Source organism: Frieseomelitta varia, unplaced genomic scaffold, assembly GCF_011392965.1.
Source record: "Frieseomelitta varia isolate USP_RPSP 00005682 unplaced genomic scaffold, Fvar_1.2 scaffold_435, whole genome shotgun sequence".
Classification (NCBI taxonomy): domain Eukaryota; kingdom Metazoa; phylum Arthropoda; class Insecta; order Hymenoptera; family Apidae; genus Frieseomelitta; species Frieseomelitta varia.
The window spans coordinates 175,206-201,757 of NW_025110185.1; the positions used below are offsets into that span (position 1 = coordinate 175,206).

The 26,552-nt window shown below is 42.2% G+C and overlaps 2 protein-coding genes and 1 long non-coding RNA gene across 5 annotated transcripts in view; 2 read left to right on the forward strand and 1 right to left on the reverse strand.

Annotated features, from left to right (window-relative positions):
• Positions 1-23,170, forward strand: part of LOC122532117 — a 24,381-nt gene extending 1,211 nt beyond the window's left edge. Inside the window, exons 2-3 of the long non-coding RNA XR_006307448.1 lie at positions 805-806; positions 23,044-23,170. This is a non-coding gene — a long non-coding RNA (uncharacterized LOC122532117). The remainder of the gene's footprint in view (positions 1-804; positions 807-23,043) is intronic.
• The window catches only part of LOC122532115, a 70,936-nt gene extending 45,001 nt beyond the window's left edge, over positions 1-25,935 (reverse strand). For both annotated transcript variants that reach the window (XM_043660622.1, XM_043660621.1), the window contains exon 1: positions 23,063-25,935. In XM_043660622.1, coding sequence (XP_043516557.1) covers positions 23,063-23,156 — 94 coding nt within the window. In that variant the 5' untranslated portion in view covers positions 23,157-25,935. The remainder of the gene's footprint in view (positions 1-23,062) is intronic.
• Positions 24,480-26,552, forward strand: part of LOC122532114 (ionotropic receptor 25a) — an 11,121-nt gene continuing 9,048 nt past the window's right edge. Inside the window, exon 1 of one of the 2 annotated variants that reach the window (XM_043660618.1) lies at positions 24,480-24,576. The gene's annotated coding sequence lies outside the window, so the exon portion shown is untranslated. The remainder of the gene's footprint in view (positions 24,577-26,552) is intronic. The other variant, XM_043660616.1, reaches the window with a different exon arrangement.

The window sequence follows — 26,552 nt, forward strand, 5'->3', positions numbered from 1 at the left end:
TTTTTTTGGCTATGAAAGTTTTTAATTCGAAAATTTGACAAATGGTAGTTTGAATGTGAAGCTAGATCGCAACGATCGTGTCAACGTTTCAACACACGAATTATTATTTACATTTAGAATAAAAATTGGGAATAAAAAATATGAGAGAAGAGAAATTTTAGGGAACAATCAGATATTAGAAATCTCTCAACACAAAGTATTGAGAGAATCATTTCCAGTTAACGAGTGATCGGTAATTCATGTTCAAACGTAAGTAATTCGACTATCTCTTGCCCAGCAGAAATTCGATCAATCGTTATCACGTCTACGTCTAATATTTTATTTCCTCGTGATAAAACGAAAAGCAAACTGTGATAACTAAGTTTAGTTAAAATAAAATCGTTCGTATATGCAATTTGATAGATTAACGCGGGTATGTTGACACACGAGCATAACTTTCAAAGTACACACGCACGAAATATTCGCGTCGAATATCAGAATTCAAATCTAATTTCCCTCTACCGACGAATTAACACGTTCACCGCCTCGCGAAATTTACACACGTCTACGGGGACAGAATATTTAATTTTCACAAAATATTACGTATCTACAATGTAAATGTCTATTGTACAACGAAAGTATTATCTATGATAGTTACGTATGATATTTGAAGTTTCTTTACTTAATTGTTCTAAATATAGAAACGAAAACTCCGATGGCGGTCAATGTACAATATTAACAAGCATAAACTGCGTGAGCTACCTTAACACTAGAGCTAAGCTGGTTAAAATGACTAATTTGTAATTTCTGTTAGATATTTTACAGATGTAAAACAGTGTATTTTCAGAGATTTGAAATGATCTTTTATAAAATACGTGTATTTTAATGTATTTTATAGTTTATCATTTTTACTTTAAGCGTTTATGCCGAATATACTCGTCACGTAGGGGAAAAATTTCGCTTTTGCCATTTGTTGTAAAACTTTGGTAAAAAGAAATGATATATATATATATATATATTTGTAATTTTAGTACATTTTCGAGAATATTTCAAGGCAACGAAACGAAAAAATAAAACCAAATAAAGTCAAACATTTTTCAAAGAAAATCAGCAAGAAAATTTATCACTTCGTTACAATTTAACTCGATCTTGCAGCGCAAGTGCATTTACCGTGTGTCTTCGTCGAGTATACTCGTCATCGCCTAGAAATAATCAAACACAGCGCAGCACATTCTCGAACTAAAGGAAAACGCTTAAGGAGTATAATATCTCCGATGAAAATTCTACGCGTTTGGTCGTTGGTTGTTCGTAACGTCAACGAACGTCTCCTGTAAATTTTACATCGCAGGCAACGTAGAAAGAAACCAGAAAGAAACAAAATCCACGCGGAGTACGGCAACTCGGCGGGTGTAACCTCATGCGTACCTACACCCTGGATCGGGCCACGAAGGCCACACGCCAAATATCGATTCTCGCTAAACTCGAAATGGATATGGAAGCCCGAAGAATGTTGGAATTTTCTAGCGGGTTGCGAGGCGAAGTTGGCATCGATAGCGGTTCCCTGCGGGACCTCGCCTCTTATCTTTCCCGATCTGTCTCCCAACCTCTGTCATAACCTTTTCCCTTGCCACCCAGCTTTTTCCCCAAGAAAGGAAAAAGAAACAAAGGGAGAGAAACACGTTTCGCAATCGAACCCCTTTCGAATCGCGCCGCGTCGACAGACGAAAGAATTCGAAGCCTGGAAATGACCACGTTGCCCACAATTGCAGTTTGCACGTTTAACAGGAATAGCCTCCGCTGATATTTATACACCCTAGAAACGTTTCTCTGTCTTTTGCCAGCGCCGGCGAAAAGAGAGCACGCACCGAGAGCGGCGTACAACACTGGAATTCGCTGGTTCCACGGAAAGTGGAATTACCTCGAGGGGAAAGATCCGTGAGCTAATCGCGATTCAGAATTCGACGATAACGGGCACGAGGTGACTCGTCGATAACGATTCACTCCCCCTCCAACCTCCTGGTTGACGGAAAACTACACGACGAAGAACAGAGAGAAGAAGAGGGGGAGAGGCCGCTGCGAAATGGCACGTCGCGATCGACAAAAGCGTTCACGCGATAAGGAAAATACCGTCCTCGATTCGACGAACGCGCGGCAATCGCGAGACGAGTCGCAACAGCGAGCGACAGACAGGTTTTCCCAAGTACCTCTCTTTTGCAATTTTTTTATTTTTTTTTTTTTTCGTCGGCTCGACGACTAATTAACCTCTTGCGCTGGCATCTGGTTCGCGGACCATAACGAGTGACCAAACCAAGTGCACGACAATTCGTCTTCTTTTTTGAATTCATCGGTGCATCGCTGGATAGAAATGATTGAGAAGTAATGAATTTATTATTTGTACAATCCTGGGTTGTATTTCAATATACTTTTTTTTTTTTTTAATAATAATACATCTACAACTGGCCTCTTTTTTTGGTCAACCAGCAGATTTGATATAATCTGGTATGTCGTGGATGAAGTCCACATCCAGTGATGTTCCTTCAGTATTGCGTATACAACGATTAATAATTAGGAAGGTCTAATAGTTTCGTTCTTTTAAGTCTTCTGATTTCCCCTTCATTTATTGACGAGAGAGATAACTAGCTCGTTGGGATGGTTGACTAGCTTCTATTGTCTGTTTATGGAATGTAGCAACTTGTACTAGTCAATATACTTAAAACTGAGAAAATATTGCAATGTTGGGCCAAATGTTCTCGACGTGCGTGACACGCAAGAGATGAAGTCCTACAGAAAGGTATCCGACGGGAAGAAGGACACTCGACCACGTTTATCCAAAGTTCCGCGTGCCGCGAGAGACTCGGAGACAGGAGCTACGTTCGATGAGAAAAGGCGTCAACTCGAAAGCACGTCAACGATTTCCCCCCGTTGCACGACGCAACAAATAAAACCTTATCTTCTCGCACTGGAAACGTTTGATCGAGATTATTACGTGAAGAGAGAGAGAGAGAGAGAGAGAGGACACGATTTCCCTCGATCGCGCACCGTTTTGTTTGACAGGTATATATGTATGTAACATCAGACAGAAAGGTGGCCGAAGAGAGAGAAAGAGAGAGAGAGAGAGAGAGAGAGAGAGAGAGAGAGATCCACCGGAGAGCAGCGGCGGATTTAATCCGCTTACGCGTGTAAGCGACGAACGCGCTCGATAATTACATTAAACGGCGGTCGTGGAGGCGCGAATCGCCGCCGGGAGACATCAACGCCTGATAAATTGTACGTACCACGCTGGCCCCGAAGAACCGCCGGGTCAAGAAGAAGAAATCTCCACCGTAATTCTCCACTTTTTTTTTTTTTTTTTGCCGTGGAGGTGTCAATTGCCGCGGCTCTAATCGACTCTCCGCCTGGACAATGACGATTGCAACCGAGGTGCAATAGGTCGATCGTGAATCGAGATCTGAACGATGAGATCATCGGCCAGCACTCGACCAATTGCCGTTCTCGTTTACGTTCATTTTCATCGAGCAGTTTTTTTGGGGGGTTGAATTTCAGTGTTTGTTTGGAAATATAGCCAATTAAACGATTAAACACGTTAAAGAATTCACCCTCTCGAAAGGGGAAGCTTGGAACGTTATAATTATAATTAACTTATAATTTAAGCATGACTAATTGAAACAATATTCCGAGCAAAATATTATTTACTGATAAACATTTATTCGCTAATGTGCCCTAAATTCTTGAGTTATGAAGATTATTGTGAATTATTATAAATTATGAAGGAGTTACGACGAGATGCATCTGATGTTTGCACGACTCAAATGTACAGTGCACAGCTGATCTAAGCGATCAACTGTACTGGATGTACAGTATACTTTATACAAAATTTTATATAAAAATTAATTTTATATTAAATTTCATCCATATACTGGATGTACAGTATACAAATCATACAAAATTTTATATAAAAATTAATTTTATATTAAATTTTATCCATGTACTGAGTGTACAGTATACTTTATACAAAATTTTATATAAAAATTAATTTTATATTAAATTTCATCCATGTATTAGGTGTACAATATACTTTATATAAAATTTTATATAAAAATTAATTTTATATTAAATTTTATCCATGTACTGGATGTATAGTATACTTTATACAAAATTTTATATAAAAATTAATTTTATATTAAATTTCATCCATGTATTAGGTGTACAGTATACTTTATACAAAATTTTATATAAAAATTAATTTTATACTAAATTTCATCCATGTACTGAGTGTACTTTATATAAAATTTTATATACTATACATATATCGCTCAATAACTCGAGAACAGTACAATAAACAATCATGTTCGTACTTTATATAAAATTTTATATACTATACATATATCGCTCAATAACTCAAGAATAGAACAATCATGTTCGAAAAATGAACACCTTCGCAATCAAATACTCAACAATCTTATCTCTTCATCTATCTATTTGCGAGTGACGTCCTATCTATTAATCAATTAATTAAATCAAATTTCGAGAACTACACCAACGTACAACCAACATAACTGGTAAAGTAACGGCACAGTGCCGGTTCGAGACATTACTCGGATTCAAGAGAGGATCGACGAGACGACAGACGAAGCTGGGCGACGAAGACGACGTCCACGACGACGACGACGACAAGGAAGAAGAAGAAGAAGAAGAAGAAGACGAAGACGAAGACGAAGACGAAGACAACGTTAAGGAGGCGGCATGGAAACACACGGGTGGCGTCTCTCACGCACGCAGAAACGCAAACCGGAGCACATGGGAGACCGCCGGTATAATATTACAGGGCTCAAGGCACTAGGACTCTCTACTCCTGGGTGTTCGTTGCTCGTCTCTATACCGGGTGGCTCGGATCGATCGCGCGAGCCGACGCCGCGAGGCGAATATCGATTTCGCCCTCTATTCGAGCCGTTCGAGCGCACCGTTCCGCAGCTTCGATCGCCGTTCGAGCTATCCGCTGATCAATAAACCGAGGCAGCCTCGACGCAACTGTCGAGCGACACACGACAGCCTAACCGCCACCGGAGCAGTCTTTCTCCATCGAGTCTGTTCCCTGGTGCGACAGTTATAAAAATATTACACGCTCGTTTAAACAGGGAGGGTCGTTCTCCTCTGTTCCTTTCGCTTCGGATTCGCTCCGCGGTGGTCAGTTTAGGTTAAGGTCGAGCCTGAGCGAGAATTGCGAAAAATTAGAGAGAGGAGAGGGAGGGAGGGAGGGAGGGAGGGGACTTTTTCGCCTCGAGGCGGTGATTTTTCAGATCTTGGGCTTACGGTCAGGGGCGACAAAAGCGGCGATTTTCAGGATTTCTTCGAGCTTCTCGGAATGTGTCCACCCACCCCCATCGGCGGCACAAACGCACAGGATTCCCACAGAAACCTGGACCAGAACCTGGTTTCTACTATTAGCCCACCGCGATGAAACGGAGGAGGAACTGAAAACATCCCGACTAAAAACGCCGACCACCTAGATCGAAGGTGGCCAAAGACGATGTAATAAACCTCCACGACGAAAAACAACGGCCACTCTCTTTCTCTCTCTCTCTCTCTCTCTCTCTCTCTCTCTCTCTCTCTCTCTCTCTACTCGTTGGGAATGGCTTCGATTCGCCACGCGACACCCGGTATAACGAGGAGACCAGTGAAAAGTGGAGAGTAAGAGACGGCGAGCACGGGGCGGGAGGTCGCGGCAGGGGAAGAGGGAAGTACAGGAGGCGGAAAGAGAAATGGAAGACGGAAGAGAGAGAAGGAAAGGAAAAGGGTGCGTCGAGGAAGCAGAAGTAGGAGGTAGAGGGAGCGTGCGGTCTCTCTTCGCAAAGAGGGAACACAGGCAGGGGGTGGTTCTCTTCTATGGTACCCCATGAAACACCTGGCTCTGGTCTCTCTCTTCCTTACCTACTCTCTCCATCTTACCCACTGTTCCCGACTGCTTTCCCGCCTGCCTCATGCTACCGATCTTCGTCATATTATCCTAAACTGCATTGGCATCCCCCATGGGTCCCTAGAGCTAAGGGCCATCTTTGCACGTCAAGCGGCTTGTTATGCACCGGGACACAAAATATCTATATCCGACAACCAACGGAGATGGATTGTGGAGACGGTAGCCGGTTGACCCAGGTGCTGCTGAATATCGCTACACAACACAACTATCGGCTGCTTCAATCGATTCGCACGCGGAAAGCTTCGACAATCGGGGGCATAAAGGCCTGCGAAGAGGGTCCGTAAGGATGGCGAGAAAAAGGGATGAACTTGGAGTTTGGAGTTATTAGAGGCTATTTAAACCCATTGCGCTCTGGCACAACTGGTTCGCGCGCGGACCATAACGAGTGACCGAGCCGTATACAACAATTTGTCGCTTTCTTTTCCTTTTGAACTCGTCGGTACGACATCATTGGATAGAAATTATTAACAAGTAATGAACCTATCATTTGTTTCGCCTGGGTTACATTTAGATATATTTATTTATTAAACTGAATAATATTAGAAACTTAATATTAATATTAATATATTAAAATATTAAATTTAAAATTAATATTAATATTAAAACTTAATATTAAGACTGAAAAATGTTGCAATTTAATATTAATATTAAAATATTAAAATATTAAATTTAAAATTAATATTAATATTAAAACTTAATATTAAAACTGGAAAAATGTTGCAATTTGGGAGAAAAGATTCTCGACACGTCATTCCAGCGCAAGAGGTTAACACCAGAACCACCAAAGTGGTCACAAAATGACCAATTCATAATTTTTGTTAAAACCGTGTGTTTTTAAAGATTTAAATAATTTTTCGTAAAATATATGAATACTGCATTGTGTTATAAAGTTTCTCTATTTTTCTTTTTCTTTTTTTCTCTCATGGAAATTTTCTCTCTGACGAAAATTTTATGCTTTAATCGGTAGTTTCAGTGTCAAAACCTTTGATACAGATATCAGTAAATAAATAAGTTACAAGTTGAAAACTTCTCTTCTACAAATTTTTCAACGCACAAAATTCACTTTTAAAGTTCCATCTTTCAAAGACAATTTATCGTACAACTGCGATTTATATAATAACTTGTGACTCACAACCCGCGACTTGCAAAATTTACCAGTTCATTTGTCAGTTCAGCTGTACAAGAGGAGTAATGCTTCATGATTGGTGCGTAATATCACCATAAATCGCAATCAAGCGATGTCAATCTTTCGATTCAACCACGGCTGCTCCCGTTTTTGGAAGATAATACAAAACACGCGTAGACGTCGAGTGGATGTAGGTGTCCAAGAAATAGATCGCGACAGACACTACGACTTGGATCACGCCAAGTTTCACTGGACGTAGGTGTCCAACGTCCTGTTCTAGTCGAATCGCAGGGACCCCGATGGACGTAGGTGTCCAGGATCGTGCCGGTCTCCGATTAGAATCTAAAAAGGCGCCTCGTCTAGGCGTTCGAACGTTCCGATTTTCGAGCTGGAAGAGGTATCGATGATCGGCATCGATCGCTAATTACGCTCGGGCTACAGTTTCTCGTGCTTCGAGCAACAGACGTGGGCGTGATTCGCGACCAACCAATGAGAACGAGAATCATCTTTGGGACAAAGATTATCGGAGGTAATAACTCGAGTCGACAATTTTTTCGAGCCACTCGAAAGTCGAAACAAGAGGTCTCGGAGTCGGAGATGACGTCTCCATCGAGGAAAAGAGACGAGAGAAGGCTACGGCCGAACTACGTTCCGGTTCCGACGTTCCTAAAATAGCGACAGCGACACAGGATGATCGCGAGACGCCGTCGAGTTTTAAGGTATTGTTCGTCGGAAACGTGGTACGTGGGCGAGGACAGTCATCGAACGTCGAAGAAGCCTTCGGAGTCCTCGGCCGGTCATTTCCGATGCAAAATCCCTTCTTCGTGCCCGCTCTAGCCCGATTCTATCGATGTAGGTTATCCTAACGGGATAATCCTAGACAATGAAACAGTTTTTCTAGCCGCTTCGAACGCGGTGCGCACTATCTGTCATCGAGCGCGAGGAAATTATGAAATCGGCAATTAAAGAAAAGAAAAGGAAAGAAAAGGAAAGGAAAAAAAGAAAGGAAAGGAACACGAGAGTGTACAAGTATAGAGAAGATAAAAGCAGGCGCCAGGAGAGGAGGGAACGAGAACCGCGCGAGAAGAGCATTTTAACAGCTCTACACGAACAGCCAGTTTTTGCCGCGTGTAGGCGTGTGTATTAGGATTGCGCAACCGCGCGCAAGGATTAGGATCTGTGCGCGCGAGGCCGGGAGAAAGGGGTAGGTGGGAGGCTTGATTTCCGCAAATTAATTCATAAGAACGTCGTCGGCTGACGTCACTTCCTGGATACGCGCCGGCAAGGCGGGATACGCTCGTAGACGCGAGACGATCGCTCTCTATCTCTCTCCTCCCTACGTTCGCTTACGCGCGCAGCGTGTCGCGCCTCTCCGTTCTTCTTTTCACCAGAGTCTCACCGCCTCGTTCGTCCTTCTTCTGTTCCTCTCTCACGCGCAGCTCTCACCTATACACGTGCCAACTAAAAACTGCCTGGCTGGGCGTAAATAGAATGCTGCTACTTCAAAACCGCGAAAAATAAGGGCACTGACATTCACCGAGTTCACTGGAACTCGCCCCGGTTCACCGAGAGATGATCATCTCCAGAAAGCGCATCGGTCTCGCCCGTCCTCTCTCCTCTCTATCATCTAGTCCTCTATCCCTCGATCATCTAGTCCTCTATCCCTCGATCGTCTATCGATCCAAGTGATACCTCGTATTCTTGAAAGAGGAGAGTTAACAATGTAGAAGTAATAACTTCCACGAGTTAGCATAATATCCACCTATAGAGGTGCGTCATCTGTAAAATAGTAGTTGGCAGCCGGTGACGCGTCATTTGTCATTGTTATTTAAATTTTTTTAGTATATTTAGTATATTTATTTAGAATATTTATTTAGAATATTTATTTAGTACAATATATTTTTCAATCTTTAGTATAGTATATTTATTTAGTATAATATATTTTTCAATCTTTAGTATAGTATATTTATTTAGTATAATATATTTTTCAATCTTTAGTATAGTATATTTATTAGTACAGTATATTTAGTATATGGTACATTTCGTATTCTAATCTTTAGTATAGTATATTTAGTATATATAATATGTAGTATATTTAATATACTATAGTATATTATAATATATATAGTATATTATAGTAGTCTAATCTTTAGTATAGTATATTTAATATTCTAATCTTTAGCATAGTTTTTAATCTTTAGAGCCACAATAATTATACAATAAAGTTGCCTTCATTTCTATCCTCATTCTACACTACTTTCACAAAAAAGTGCCGATCACTCGCGCATGATCATGCGAAATATGCGCCTGTATAGTGTATATAGTGGCCTGTATAATTACAATGGAATGGATCGATTGCCCGACGTACATATGAAAGAAGATTAACAATATCGTTGCCTTCTAATAAATCGAGCCACATTAGTGGTTAGAGTTTAAAAGAAGAAAAAAATAACTCGATATAACAGTCCTACTGAACAAGTTTGCGTTCGTTAAATTTTGAAATAAATTTAGATTTCAATTTTTTAAATTGAAGAAGATTATTACGTACAAATTACACGTGTATACGTTTCGATACTTTACATTCCGACACGACGCAATAAATTACAACAACAAACGTCTATCTGGAGAATATCGAAAAGAAAACCGTAAGGAGTTAAAGGTCCCTCGATCACCAATCTTCGTTCTACCGTGCAGCGATCGTGAGATTAAACACACAAAGTTCCCTCGCGAGGAGAAATTGCAACTTGCTTGCTACAACAACTTAATTACCTGATAAATCTTCGATCGAAGATACAACATCTATGTACGCTAATCGCCAATCTAATCGCACCTTCTAACTTCGTCGCTATTTCAAGAACTGACTCTACTCGATGTACGAGCCGTTTTCCTAGAAATCAAGCGTGTCCAACCCGCGGCCAGTATAAACCAAAGAAACAAAAATTGAAATTATTGAATAAAATTATAAAGAAAATATAAAAATTGGAATAATTGATAGAGAATTTTATTATTATAAAATTATAAAGTATAAAACTAGAATAATTGATAGAGAATTTTATTATTTGTACAATTTTAATATTGATATTATAATAATTAAAGTAATAATTTTAATATTATAATTGTTTTCGGCAGTACTTCGTATTTTGCAAGCAGATTTTTTTCCCAAGAACAAAAATTTTAAACAAACATAATATTAATGAACTGGTATCTAAAAGAAAAAAAAAAGTGTTCACTCAGCGTTCTCGTTAAAAATTTTCATATTTTTCTTCATTGATATAAATATATTTTTCTAATCAATGTATCGTCTCACTATAAAAGTTTCAATGTACTGGTAAATAGGTATAGTATAGGTTACTGAGAGAACTGAGAGAAAAATATAGAAATTACTATGTGCAGCCGCCGACAAATTTTTAAGACGTAAAAAGAACGAACTACAGACCGATAATAAGCAAATTTCCACAAAAGAAACCGGCACGGAGCAATTATAACCGTCGAAACGAAAAGACGCGAGCCTGTTTCCGAAATCCAGAAGGCGATCGTGAAGATCTCTCGATCCTCGCTCCGGTAATCTCATTAAAACGCGGGGGAAACGTATCGATTAATAAGCACGGAGTTTATTAACTTCCGCACGAAACGAACGAGGCCTGGTCGGTTAGCGACTCATTAAATCCTCCTCTGCGAGCCCGTGCAGCATTATTACGCCCTTGTCTTTATCATTTTGCCCCGATAATTGCCGCTCGCCCGGTCATCATCCAGAGCGAGCACGTTTCGGTGTCCGGTCTCGATTATCCCTTGATCTCGTGGCAAGTAGTATTTCAGCGAGAGAGGAAGCCTTTTTTTTCTTTGCGAAAAACCACGAAAAATCGTCGTCTTTATTTGCGAACGGGGTTAAGACGCTTTTCAACGTGGTTATTTGAGGAGATTTAGAGTCTCCACGGTGCTATTGTGGCCGTCTTAACGCTCCTTTTCAGGGATTTTGCTACTGACTAGCCGTTTACTGCGATTTGGATTTACGATCTTGGTGAAAAAGATCGCTTGGGAATATCTGTTTGCGGAGAAACGAATATTCCAAGTGAATTGTGTCTCCATGGTGATAGTTTGTAACAATAGTACTGTTGTAGTGGTCTTGTGACAGTATTTTTCAATGTACTGAAAGGCAGAGATATCCAGGGAAATATCTAGACGGATGAAAATTACATATACTCCTAAATTTTTCATACGACTTAACAAGAAACATTATTTAAATTTCATTGTCCGATACTACTTTTTATAGTATACTCCGGAACTTACGAACTACAGTTTCTGTTGAGGAATTAATTCTGTTCACTTTTCGAGCCCGCGTGATCAGACACGAGAACTTTAATTTTACGATACGATCGGTAAGGAAAACGATCTTTTAAAAATAGTCGACAGTTTAATGAATGAAGAAACGCATGTTTAATGACAGATACACTCGATGCCAGTGTACGAAAGGAAACAACGAATAAATATACACGAAGAAACTAAAAAAGCGGGATGTGAAATTTATCATATTCTTCTCTTACACTCCTCGACAGCGTTTAAAAAAAAAAAAAAACTGTATACACATATATAAATAACGTCGCTACACATCATAAAATGTATTTATTTCTTTCGGAACCAGATAACAGGAGAGGACGAATAAACTTGTCAATTAATCTACAAACGATCATCGTACCCCGGATAACAAACTGCAACAAAGGATAGCAAATAAATCAGGTGGCGTTCTGCTTGTTACTTCGGTTCCCGGTCCCACGAGGAATCAGGCCCACCAGCCGTGTAACAGATCAGCAACAGAGGGGAATCGGCTAATTGGCCGGTGAAAATCGGGGCCCAGGACTTTGTTTGCCGACTTTTCAGGCCGAAATTTCGCCGCCAGGTAAACCACCGACTCATTAGCCGACCACGGTGCAATTAGACCAGCGCCGGCAACAGCTTAATTAGCATAGTTTCGTTGCTTCCAGACGCACCCTCTATAGCGGATGTCCGCGATACGCGGCAAATCCAGCGACGCGCGCCTGCGCGAACCTTTTCACACACACACACACACACACGCACATACACACAGGTCCAATTTAATTGGGACCAGGAAACGGAGAAACGTTACTCGATCGCATTATCTGCTGGATAATTTGATTTTAATTGGGTGCGCGAGATGGGGACGGCTCGACTCGAGTGGCGAGTTGGTTGAACATTTTTGGTGATAAAGACGAATCGATTTTAACCGCTTGCGCGTAAGAATTACGTACCACACGCAATATTTTCTCGGTTTTAAGTATATTTAAGTACAACAACCAGGCAACAACAAATAATAAATTTATTACTTCTCAATCATTTCTATCCTATATGGGTGATATACCAATGAACTCAAAAAGAAGACGAATTACTGTGTACGTGGTTTGGTCGCTCGTTATGGTCCGCAATCAGTTGCCAGCGCAAGTGATTAAGAATGTTTAAAAATTAGAGAGACATAGCTTGTTTATTGCGACTAGATTCACAACTCTGATACTTTCCCAGAACGTTTCGTTACGAGACTGAAAAGTTTCATGCGTTTATGAGAAAATTTAGGGGAACGTACACGAATGTAAATGAAAATTGTGTATGAAGATCCGCAATATTTATCATTTAATCAAGTTACTCATTACATTTGGTATTCTCTCTCTTTCTCTCTCTTTATATATATATATATATATTTCTTTCCCTTTAAAAACAGTGCTATTTCATGTAAAATAATAACCCAACTACCATTAGTTACCAAGAGTTAAGGTTCAACGTTAGTATCGTTGCGAACCAACGAACACCCACCACACCGCTATTAGCGCTGTCTAAATATTCCTCTAGTCAACCTCTTGTCGTTCCAACGCAACGGCGACCGATATATAAGCGCAACGTTATGTCTCCCTTTGCACGTGTGTCACGTGCATATTCGTGCACGGTAGCAACAGCGGCAATTTTGGTGCTAAATTTAATTTATTCCCAATGCCGCCGTATCACGAGGGATTCGCGTGATCAGCTCTCTCAACAGCGCACGGCGAAAGAGCTTTCTCATCATCTCGAGGGTAGATCCCTTGGATAAAAGGGGTTACGAAGTACGAATTTTTTTTCCTCCTTTCTAAAACTCGCTCGGCCCTTAGATCTTCGTCCCGCAGCACGCTTTTCATTCGCGTGAACGCGGCAGAAAGCGATGTTTCTTCCCGCTTAGAGAGAGAGAGAGAGAAAGAGAGAACATGTTTCGACGCTTTGAAAGGATCGGCACACGAATTCGAGCTGGCCGCAGTGGCGCAGTCTGGCCCTTAAATTACGCCAAATTTTCACGTGCTCAGAGGCATAATTTCCTCGGCGATTTATCACCTCGGTAATGACGGCCGGGACCCACCCCGGAGTCAAAGAGATCGTAAGTAAGCCGGAGAACGCTCGATAATGGCGTGGCGCAGAGCGTGCCCGTTCAGACACACACACACACACATTGGAGCCTTTCGTGATCGGGAGAGGTAATTTAGCATTAACAGGCCGTTTCGGTGAAAAAAAGTGGCATGCTCCTCACCCCCGTAGCCCCCTGCTCTATCTCGCCGTTTTTCTCTTTCTCGCCGTGTGGCGTGGTCCAATCCAATGGACAATAGAAAGAATCCACCCTGGCATCGAACCAAAGACACACCGACGCTGCGAATTTGCATAACTTGGCGCTGCAGGTATTCGTATTGCACCTTCGTGCACAGGTACGTACACACTCGTAGGTACAGAGCGACACGAAAGTAACGAAAATCACGATTCTCGATGGTCAAAGAACTATAAAGAACGACAAAGAACAAGCAACGAACAATGGTAATGGGCATCGTTTTTAGGCTTTCGATCTTCAATCCAGTCGTTTAATTGTTTCCTTCTCTCGATAATTAAAGGAAGAAAAAAAAGTTTCGCGAAAAGATAGTAAAATTGGCGATCGACTAGCAGAAAAATGAACGATCAAATGTATTTATTACGGTGTTTTGTGAAGATGCAAGAACGTCAAAAGCGACACGTTTCTATCCTCAACAATGGACAAAAGAAGGTAAAGTTTGTCGCAATCTTGATTAAACGAGCAATTTAATTTAATTTTATAATTTCTTATCTGCCAGACAACCGGTGACTTACAAACGAAAGTGTATGTATATAACGTATGTGTATAACGTTAACACGTTAGAAGGGCTGATCGTACGAACAGAAGATTTCTTACAGAGAGCGGAACCGTGTATAAAGTCTGGCTGAGAAAACGGTGGTTTTCGTGCCGTGCCGGAATCAGGCCGCGGCGATATATCGCCGCTCTTAACCTCGCCGATGCCCTCTTGCACGAAACTTTATTTCCACCGAGCCACAACTTCCGCAACCACCCGCCGCTTTTATACCCTCGGGGAGTGCTGCAGTGGTCGCAGTGCAGCGGCCCACTGCTCCTGATGCACCAAACGAAAAACGGTGCATCGAGAGTTGCATAAACAGCAAATACACACATATTTTAACAATAACGATATTTAAACGGGAAGTTACGCAGAAATTCGTAAGAGGATTCATGAAAAAAAAATTCGTATGTAGAATTAAGTGTAACCACAGACATACACGCGCAATCGAATCTATACGCGTACAGCAGAGGTGGCTAATTGGCGGCCCTTACCCCTACTCTTCTGATCGCTAGCGTTATCCCCTCCACTGCATCGAACTCTGCGTTGAGAGTGCCACGGCCATAATACTCGCATTGGGTATACAAATTGTTTTCTTCATTTGTTGCTAAAGTTAAAGAAAGATAGGGAATATAGTTTGCAGTTCGCCGCGGCGGAACAGAATGGAAATTAACTTAAAGAACGACCAACAAACTGAATGAAAGAGCATCTCCCTGTTCTATAAAATAGCATCTCTCTACACATTTGATATTCTGATCATCTGCTACAAACATTCTATAAACATTTTCCATAAACAACGATTCCTCACTTTTATTAGTCAAAATGAAATTTGTATAGTACCAAAGTCTAGTATCAAGTCTGTTGCATCAAAGTATTAATAAAATCACATGCAAAGACGTATCTCGAGATTGTTGAAACTTTGACCGTGTTCATTTAGAAAGAAAATATAATGAAACTTTCAAAATCAATCAAAAGTTTTACAATCGTTCCTACGGCGAATAATTGATGTTTGTTTATTGATTACGTTAATTAAAATTTAATTACGACGAGGGATGATCCATGGAAATGCTCGACAGCAAATAAAAGCGACGTGATTGATTCTGTACCGATCGAGGACCGACGCAGAGTGCCGCGTAATGCACCGAATAACATTTGTGTCGTGCGCCCGAATAATTGATCGTCCTTTCACGTGCCACACCGGACGTAAATCGAAGAGCCGTGGCAAAATCGTACGTCGAAGAGGATACGTTAATATTCATGATCGAGATAGTTCGGGCTCGTCGGACTGACGTGCACGATTATATTCTTTCTTGGTCCAACGAGCTACGAAAGACAGAATGCTCCAATTCCTAACAAAATAAATCAGTTCCAACAGCGTGACATAAATCCTTGAGAAATCCATCTGACTTGCAAATCTGCGAGGATCGAAAAAAAAAAAGAAAAAATATTTGTATAAAACGATAAACGCAAAGTTGCAAAGTTTGAACAATCTTTGTAAGAAACCACCGGGTCAAATCCCAAAATCAACCCTTCAACCTCTTTCAATGGAAGCTGCTCTCGAAATGGATTACAAATCCTAAAATAACAACGCGAGAAGACATTCGACAAAGTACAAAGGCGCGAACGCCGCGTTCTATTCTCGGGGTGGAAAAAATGCTCCGTGAACATTCATCCGGGCACAAACTTTTCACGGATGTCATTTCAACGGAATGTGGCTTCCACTAGATTCTACGTGCCAGCGTTTGACAAGCAGGTAGAGATAGCAGTTGTTGCGTACGCTGACGATTTTCACCATCCGGAGATCGGACGCGATACGAAACGCGTGCGCATAGCCACGTCACAGAGTATCCTCGTTAACGCGAAAATCGCCCTTTCACCTCGTCAATCGCCGGATAATGAAAAACTGGCGGTAAATTCCGAAAAAAGAAGAAAAAAAAAAATTGGAGAAACAATAGTGTCTGCCTGATGAAACGAACAAAAAGTTCCATGTCCCTGCCGTTACGTGAGAATCATTATTACAACAGAGTTTGGAATACCGTGACATTCCATTCCATTCACCTAAACGTCATGTATCCATTCGATGTGATCCCGGCAACGTAACTATGTAACTATGTTCATTATTCCATTTGTTAAACCTTTGCGCTCGACGACTTTCTCGATTTGGGCGAACGATTTTGCGCGCATCTTCACACCCCACGTAAAATGATTTTACATTTACATTTGAGAATTAATACACAAAAATATTATATTCTAATATTTTATTAAATATTTACGTTTAACTTTGTAATATTGAGTTCTGCAATTTTTCTTTTTTTTTTTTTCATATGATAATTTATAAAGAATTCATCTTTATAAGACGTTTATCGGGACAAGTATCGCAATAATAAGTTGTTTCGGTAAGAACAATCCTTCTTTATGTCTGTTAGAACTACATTTCTGCCAAGATCGTCAAATCTGAACTAAAGGCCGGAGTCGTCAGAATCATAGTCGCGGAATAATTTGATTATATCGATATCATTTTACACTTCCTAAGAAGGCACATAAAGAGTTAAGGAAGAACCTATTCACGAATCTGATCTCAGCGCAAAAGGTTAAATCTTCACCAAACATTGATCGACTAATTTATTTACATTTGTCAAAAATACTATTGTAATAGTACTGTATAATATTGTTATACGATTATTTCCTCAATGATTGACTCAAAGAGAATGACTCGCCGCATAGATAACGCAGTTGTCAATTATCAAACGTCAATGTTGGTCCTGTACATGGTTGGCGACAATGAATTTGAGACACACAGCGTGAAAATCATTCCGTAGGCGTATGAAAATTACGAGGAGAATAATTATATATCGATTATTTAATGGTTAAAAGGATGTACCTTAATATAGCCTAGACAAAATGGAAGAACGATCTACTCGATCTGCAGAAATAAACTTTCAATAACATACAACAGATTCGTAAAAAATATATCGTGTTTTGATGAGAAATATTCTTCGCGAACACTTCGTGATCAAATCGAATGAGAAAATAATTTAGACTGAATCAATTGCTCTCGTATATGCTTCTCAAGACTATGACGATCAAATTCTCTGGACAAATATTTCTACAAATGTTTCGTATCTTTTTTTTTTTTTTTCTTTTTTTTTACAGAAAAGTGCTCTTCGATCTTCCCTGCCATTTTTATAATAAATCCGAAATAAAAATAAAACGAATGAAAGAGAGGAAAAAAACAGACGTGGAAAAATGGCGTGAAAAGGAGAAGCGGTAACCCTTTGAGGAAAAGCAACGAGCTCGAACATGATTTACAGGGAGGTCCAGACTCCAGATGGATCGACTGGTGGCCAGTTGTTTGTCCAGGGAACCTAATAATAACGGTAGTCATTGTTGTCAGTCGGCAGTCCCATTGCCGGGACAGTCTCTTTCGTCTATTTAGAAATAGGCGTTACACGGGCATTGTGCGAGAAGTTCCAGGAGAGAAGCAGAAAACATCATTGTCCTGGGAAATGGACGAATCTGACTCGCCCTTGGATGCTCTCCTCCGCGCACGATACCCTCTGGTTGCCACGATCAGAAAACGAGGCCGAGCCGTTCGTGCGGAATACAAGTCCGAGAGAGCAGAGAACACACGTACGCCACCTGAACAGTGCACCACATTACCGGATACCATTTGTACAGGATGACTTTTATTATTAAACGATGAAATTCCACGATCCCAATGGCCTGGTGATCGTTTCAGATTTTGTATGAATGGCGTCGCGATTTTAAACGTAACACGTAGTAATCATTTTTCTTTCTCTTTCTGATTTTTTTCTTTCAACAAGAAAAGGAATTAGACGAGCTTCTAAAAAATGAGACACGCAGCGAGTTTCTATTCTATAATGGGATTCTACGTTCGAACACGCAGATCTTAGTAACTGTCGCGAAAATTATTTAGAGGATTGGATTCTCCTTTTAACAGTGAATGTGGTGATACGACACTGTGACCATTTTTTAGAATGGAATACGTATTTATAAAAATATCCAAAAAATACAAAATATAAAAATATCTAAAAATCATCAAAATGTATTATAATATTGTGAAAAAAACGAAGTGCCATGACCCTGTAATGTCGACAAAAATTATAAAACGCCACGAGACTTTCTCACGAGAGATCTCGCAAGCTCCGATAATTATTATAAATATAGAGCAATGAGAATATTATTAAACGTCGTTTAACATTTTACTGCTAGAACTTCCCTTCTAACACCTGTTCGAAGTTACCTGCACGCTCGCGTTAAGCAAAGCCGTAAGTAAAAACGGCCATTTTTCAGGGCCAGGCCCGCAAATTCGACACGGGCAATCCTCTCTATTCACGAGAGCACGTATCGAACCATTTAATTTTCCAACTCGATAAACCCGACATAACACATCGCCGCTAATTAACTGGCAGCCATGTATAATTCATGTGCTATTTGCTAATGGGGACAGAAATACTCTCGAAATAAGTGTGCGCCACGAAAATTTTATGTGGCGTACGAGCGATCGGAGGGAAATGAACGCGTGTGTATCGATATATTTAGGCGTGTTTTATTGGCGGGATCGATTAACCGGAACCGTGAATCATATCGAAACGAACGGGGCAAGCCTTCCCAAGTTTTCACGGTAATCGAGCATTGATTTAACACTCGGCAACACTCGATTCTATCCACACCGAGGTACGCGTTATTTACTCCAACAGGAGACACGCCCATATTTTTCAATCTCTACTGTACCATATTCCCTCGTTCTATCAATTTACCTCCTCAACGATTCCAGTTTCTTTTAATCTTTTGTGGGACGAGATGTTTTCTAACGTGATTGGCCTCTGCTGGATAAAATCGAACAGATGCGAAAAGATTGTTCGCGTGGAAAGAACTCTAATTGTAAGGTGAGGTTGTTAGGCCGAAATCGTGAAAGTGAAAGAGGCATTTTGTTTTTTTTAGACGTTTCCAATATACCGAAAGAGAACCTGCGCCAAAGAGAAATTGTGAAATTGGTCGGAAGTCTGACGAGACTCGTCTGATCTTCATTATCCTAAATTACAATAATTTTTGCGACAGAAGAACGTGAAGGGTGAATCTTCAATTCGTCCTTTGATGGAAAAAAAAAAATCAGGCGTTATTCTGTTCTTTTCGTGATATCTCACGAACAATCATTATTCGAGCATCGGGTTGGAAACTTTGTCGAACGCGGCGGACGCGAGACGACAAAACGAATCCAGAGACAACTCGAACGCGATCGAAATTTAGCGAATTTCCCGGTTTCTCGCCCCCTTTGATGATCCCCCAGTCGATATTCCAGCCAGACGGCGGATACGTAAACCTACACGTCGAAAATAAATTTTGCCGAGTATTGCCGGTTCATTCTAAGGCGTATAGAATGATAGCTATTTCCGTTAAGGAGAAAAAAACCGGTGCCACTGTCTGTCCGTGGCTTCTAAAGATAAAGCGTCTGCAAGCGATTTAACAAGAAAATCACTCTGCTCCTGTCTGCATCCTGCACTATCGAATTCGTCTCCCCCCCCCCCCTCCACACGCCCCTTTTTTCTTTTTCGATCCTTCGCCTCGTTCCGAACAAGACTAAACAAATTACGTCGCTTACAAAAAGCAAAACAGAAGAGTTTCTACCAACAGAAGAAAAAAGAAAAAAATGATAGACACCTGAGCCGGAATCACTACTATGCTAACATTCGGAATTTATCGATGGCTAGAAAACATCAGATTGCGGATGTTGACTCATTGCCACTCTCACTTTTGCCGTGATTTGCATCGAATCTCTTCCACATACATACATATTTGCGCGTTTGACGCGAGCGCAGAAAATCCGAACGAATTCCGGTTTGCAATATATCGCGGATGCCGGCCGCTTCTCTCTCGTGTATCCTTTCTCCGTGATCGTTCGATATTATCGTTTCCCCCTTTCCCCCCCCCCGCCGAGAACGTTTCCTCCTTGTACAATGGATCATAGCCGATTCTCGTATGTAAATTCTCGAACGGTACCGACTCGCTGAAATATCCAAAGTTGACACACAGACAGAGCGCCTCGGTCCTCAGACACGGTTCTATTTATATTTTGATGTGTGCTCGCGCCCGATTTTTGCGTAGAGGTTACTCATTCACTCGTCGATGAATTAAGAATACACAAGACAGAGAGCGAATCTCAGGGAATAGAGGGTTGCGAGAGTTTATCGAGCTGCGCGTTCCCTCTGCTCGACAGATGCCAAATTCTTTGAACTGGGAAGAATTTAACGAGAAAGATCCTCTTCTAACGACGATCGAGCAACAAGCTGATTTTGTAATCAGTCGATTAGGCGATGAGTCAGGTGACACGTAAACAGACTTATCGAAACTTGTACCATCGGGGAGAGACTTGAGAGAATATTTTTCGATATTAACTGTTTGGGCGAGCAAGTCTTAATTAATAAAATTCCAAGGGTGACATGGTAGCGAAATGTATAATTTTAGGAAACGAAACGAGAATATTAAGTAGATATCGAAGAAATGAAACGTTTATAAGATTTCTACCGAGATTATGAATCGCACAGCTCGATCTAATTTAAAAGTTATCAAAATTAATCAAAAGTTGTCAAATAATTCGAAAAATACGCGATGTCGTCCGTGTACTAGATTCCGTTATCTGCGACAAAGTGTATGCGAAGCTGTTTCCATTTTTAGACTTTTAAAGACACTTTTCGAGGATTTGCGCGTTTCCTTTTAGAAACTACATACGTGCGTATTAATTTCGCGACAGTCTGAAAATAGATTTCGTTTCGACGTTAGACTTGACGCGCGCGCGCATCGATAAAGATAATTGTAGCAAAACGTTAAAAAAAAAAGAGAGAGAGAATTCTACAGAACAGGGAGAAAACATGAATTTTCGTGCGTATGGGGAAAAGCAAAGTTTAGAAATACAAGTTGGCACACGTTCGTTCGTCGGACCAAGAGCTCGTTTCGCGGCGTTGCGAAACCGGCGACAATAGCGATCATTTGGTCGCTAATTAACACCGATGTGAGAAGAATCGGTGTTGCTGTGTCGCTACAACGTGTCAAGAGGACACAGATTCTCGCTACGTGGCCATGGATTGCCGTAATCCAAATAATTACCATCGCTGTTTCGCTCGTTCTCTTTAGCTTCTTCACTTCAAACAATTCAAATCTAATTCGATGGTAAAAAAAAAAAAAAATTAGTTTGACGACTGAGTGTAGAAAGACATTTTCGCTGATTCTAGAGAGAACAAGTTCCAAAGTAGCGGTTTGGATGAAAGAAGAGCCTAGAGATAAGAGAACGAAATTTGATATTCATGAACTTTCGCCTATGTTTAGACTGTGATTAATCCTTTTCATCGAACAATTCAAATAATTTGTGCAATCCATATGAATAACCGATCGATCGAATAATTCGAGAACCACGAAACGCTTTCCTCGTATTTACTTCGTCTCGTAGATAAGGTTAATAAAATATCAAAAAAACGTTTTCAATGAGTAATCACGTGACGTGTTTGATCATTCTAAACGAATCTAAAATTATTCTCTCACTTTCTTATACACTTTCGATCGCATTTTCGAAGATATGTCAAGGAGACTTCAAACAAGTCGGAAATATCGCGGCGAGAAGTCACGGAAAATCCGACAATTAATGGAATTTAACCCCTTGCGCTGACAACTGGTTCGCGGACCATAACGAGCGGCCGAACCGTATACAATAATTCGTCGCTTTCTTTTTCTCTTGAACTCGTCGGTACGATATCACTGGATAGAAATTATTAAGAAGTAACAAACTTATCATTTGTTTTGCCTCGGTTACATTTAAATACAGTCGAAACTGATAAAATGTTGCAAGAAATATAGTTGCATTTAAATATAGTCAGAACTGAGAAAATGTTGCAATTTGGGACAAAAAGATCTCGACGTGCGTGGTACCTCATTCCCAGAGCAAGAGGTTAAAGAATTTTGTAAGACGGTGTAGAAGAGATAGGCGCATATTATAAACCGATGGCAACGATATCGACGACACGGATTAGAGTGAGGAGAAGAGGGTGGTAGTAAGAGGCAGGGGAAAGTTAATTTTACGCGACGCTATGGAAATCCGAGTCGATACGTCAAATCCTCTCTGCGCACGGGATACACGCGAACTCGTATAATACCTACGGCTACACGAGGCCGTCTCTCGTTTTTATTCCTCTTATTCTGTCTACGTCGTCCGCTGTACGCTTCCATTTAACAGCTAGCAGTAGCGGTGCACTGACTCGAAAGTCTGGGAATCGAAACCGCACGGATTCCCCGTCGATGCGGCTAGACGCGGATCGGGGAAATTTTAGCGAAATTTTTACGCGTCGTCGACGACGATGGAAAAGAGACACGAACGTGCACACACCGAGGAGAAAAATCGAGACATACGAATGTACGTTGCGACTGCACGTGCGTATACGTGTGTAAAACAGTCGAGAAACGAGAACAAACGTTTTTCTCTCGATTCGAGATCCGTCAAAATTTCCAAAAGCGTCGCGTGTATATACGCCTGTTTAATAAACGAGAGGAATTCTCATTGGTAATTGTTACGGACGATTCTTATTGGCGAGTGTCAATAAGGTTCGTATCATACGTAGGCAACGATACTTAACGAACGAGACGCGATCGTCGTTAGTTTTTCTCCGTCGCGATTCCCCTCGCGTGTGCGGCGTGACTTTTTCCCCACCGCTGTCGGTAAGGGACGGAAAATAAATAATCGACAACGCCGGCAACGTCAGACGTCGAAGACGTTCCGTCCGATTCGATAGAAGAGATGGATTGCGTGCTAACCTGAAAGTCTAGCGAGGAATCGAAGCATGCCAGCGGCGGAAGACCAGCAATGAGCCGCGGTTCCAGCGACCAGAATTCCACCGGCGATCGGCATTTGTGTTTTCCTCCTCTTTCCCCAATTGTCCTGGCTATGTATGCGTGACGTGTGTATAGATATATAAATGTATACGGTCGGTCTGGTCTGGCCTCTCTCTCGTGTCTCTCTGCGCGTTCCTCTTCGCCGTGCGCCGGAGAAAGAGAGGTAGGGGGGAACGAAGCGAAAGAGCAAGGAGGACGGAGTGTAGGCAAGGGTGACGCGAGAGTCCTAGCCTAACCTAACCTCTCTTCCTCCTCCTTTCGTGTAAAGGGATACACACAGGCACGCACCGGATGAAATGCAAGATCTCTCTTTTTCGACGTGGGGCCCAAGCACGAGACAACCGGTCGCGCACTGTTTTTTCTTTTTTTTTTCTTTTCTTTTTTCTTTTTCAGTTCATGGCACACACTGTTCCCATAGCCCGTGATCTTCCCTCGGACGTTTGACACTCCCGATTCGGCTGGACAGCAGCCGGTTTCGTTTCGTATCGTATCGTTTCGTATCGTTTCGTATCGTTTCGTATCGTTTCGTTTCGTTTTACGTGCCGCGGTAGCCGTGTGTGTGCGCGCGTGCCGTGCGGTGCCGTGCGGTGCCGTGCCGTGTCGTGTCGCGCCAGTGAAAACTCTGTGCCAGCGCACAGACAGGAATGGTATAGACTGAGACAGAGACGGGATAGATAAATTGGCCTTCAGCGAGAGAGAGGGAGAAAGAAACAGTCCATTACGGCGGGGAAGGTGGAGAGGGGAGGGGAAGAGGAGAAGCGCGTACGACGGCGTAGTCTGACTACGGCCTCTACGGGACGCGAGAGAAAGAGAGACGGGTTCTCTCTCACTCTCTCTCTCTCTCAGACTACTCTTCTCTCCGTACACTTCGACACGATGTTGTCACGAGTCACGGATTCACGCACTCATTCGTTTCTCGACACTCGAGTAGTAGACGCGAGTAGATAACGCGCGCGCACTATAGGAACTTGCAAAGTTTTCGCCTCTGTTGTTCGTTCGCTCGAAATCAGTACGTAGGAGCGCGTCAGAAATCGCCTGGTGATCCGTACGCCTCGGAACACTTACTCGAGAGCCACGAAGACACTCTCTCCTCTCTTTTTCAGGCAACTATTTTACAACGATGACCAACAAACGCGAACATGCGCTATCGTGGCAACGTACGACGTCTCTGTACAGCGATTGTCCCTCGGATGATCGTAATGTTACTGCTCGTTGCTGCTCCTGTTGAATATGTCATCGTGAGACTCGCGATGGTGTTCGCGGGCCCTGACGGGCCCCTCGCGGTTCTATCGGCAGCGACACTGCACACACTGTCAGACACAAACTACGATAGAACAGTTGAACGACGACTGACTCCTCCACTCGTGAGCCACCAGCAACGTTGCCACATCACTCGCGAGTCTCAATCGGACAAGTCCTCGGCCACCGACAGACAGGTACGACGATCACTGCGTTCTTGGTGTTGGCGCGCGACCGACTGTTCCATTCGATTTGTCCTCTCCTCTTCTCTCTGTTAGTTTGCGATCTTCTTCGATCACACCGTCGTCGCCGTCGTTTATCCTGTTCTGTCCTGTCTTGTCCAGTTCCGTTCCGTTCCGGTTCTATCATCTACGGCACGTCGATGTCGCGTATCGCCGAGCCAAGTCGTTCTCCGCTTCGGCCACGACTTGTCACCGACTTGTCTCCAAAGTCTTTCACAGTGCCTTTATTTTACTCTTAGCCTTTACTGTCGCATCGTTCGCTCGAGCCCGGCGTGTTGTGTCGCGGTAATCGAGGGTCACGCTCGGCAACTGATGATCGCTGTTGTTGTTGTCGCTACTATCGACTGCGGATTCGGTCGGTGCATCGATATCCACAGAACACCGTGATCCGTACGAGCACACAGCACCGAGCTAACTGGCCACATCTGCTGCCGATTTGCTGGCAGCTCTGTTAACTACAGCGCACGACGGCCGGCCAGTCTGCCTCTGCCTCTGCCAGTACGCTCTCCCTCGCTTTCTTACTCTTGCCTACCAGCAGCCTGCCAGCCTTCTCGAATCGGCCGAGCCTACCTCTCTCGTGTTCTCGTGTATTCTCCTTCCTTCCCCTTCCTCGCCCCTGCCCCGTCGCTTTCCTTCTTCTTTCATCCTGCCCTTCCCTCTACTCGCCTCTCATTCACTCGTTTGCTCGCTTTGCCCCGTCCTTCTTTCACCAGCAATTCTCGCTTCCACCTATCGCCTTCCTATCCCGTTCTTCGTTCAATTCCTCGCCTCTCGCTCTCCATCGAATGAATGGTTTTAGTTCGAGAGGGCGGCCGTGCCGGAAACAGCCGATTGCATCCGGAAACAACCGATTGCATCCGGAAATCACCGAGCCCGCACTTCCCGCATTAGAGCGCTTCTTGAATAAAACTCTATTCCTTCTTCCTTTCTTTTCCCACCGTCTCGTATCTCATTGCCGGTTAACTTCCTCCCGAATTCGTCGTTTCAACAGGCACGACAAACCCTGACGAAGAAAACAGTTGGCAAAGTAACTCGTTCATCGATCGAATGTTTGCCTTCAGAGACAAATTGTCCACCACACCGTCGTCGCGATTCCACCGTTTCTTGGATGCACAGGGTGTAATCCGTTTTGCTTACCAACTTCACCGCCTTTCACGAACCTTTTCGTGCAACTTTTCGTGCGTGAAATTGTAATACGTTTTGACGCGTGCAGTTCGTTTTTAACGCACGCTCCTCCGTGCGTTTTCCTTTGTCGTTTCTTCTCTTTTCCACTGTTCCTCCGCCTCGTTCGATCTCCTCGACGTTTCTCCTCGCTCCTGAGTGTCCCGTAACGGTAGTTAAATTGTGTATCAGTCGCTCGTATGAACGTGTTTGCATCATTGTACTATTTATGCAAATACTCTTTCTCGATTACGATGCAAATCACCTTTGACTTTCATTGCATTTTAACTCGCCTTGCCCCAATTTTTACCCTTATTCACCCTGCAATATAGATTCTTTTGATAAAGCTGCAATTCAAATTTGTTTACAAATGTAAAAAATACTTCTCGTATTACCGATCTGTTTCGATTTCCTCGTATGGAAATTTTCTGGTTTGCGAAGCACGCGTGCTTGCGAGAAATACAAAAGAAAAAAAAACTCGTGGACGGATTGCATGTTCCGTATTCCGTGAAACTGGAACGATATTTTAGGCCGAAAATTGGCGCCGATTAAAAAGAACTGCAGCGTCTGGTGAACTAAATTATGCAAGAAAAATATACCGAAACTCTTCGGCAGTGAGATACGTCAGTGAAGGAAACGCTTCGACTGCCATTCCGCTTGTACTTTTTAAACATTTCTTTAAGATCTGCTCGGGAACGTTGGAACGTTGAAAGCGGGCGTAATTTGTGAGTACAGTTATGACGATTCAAATTAAACATCTCGACCCAACT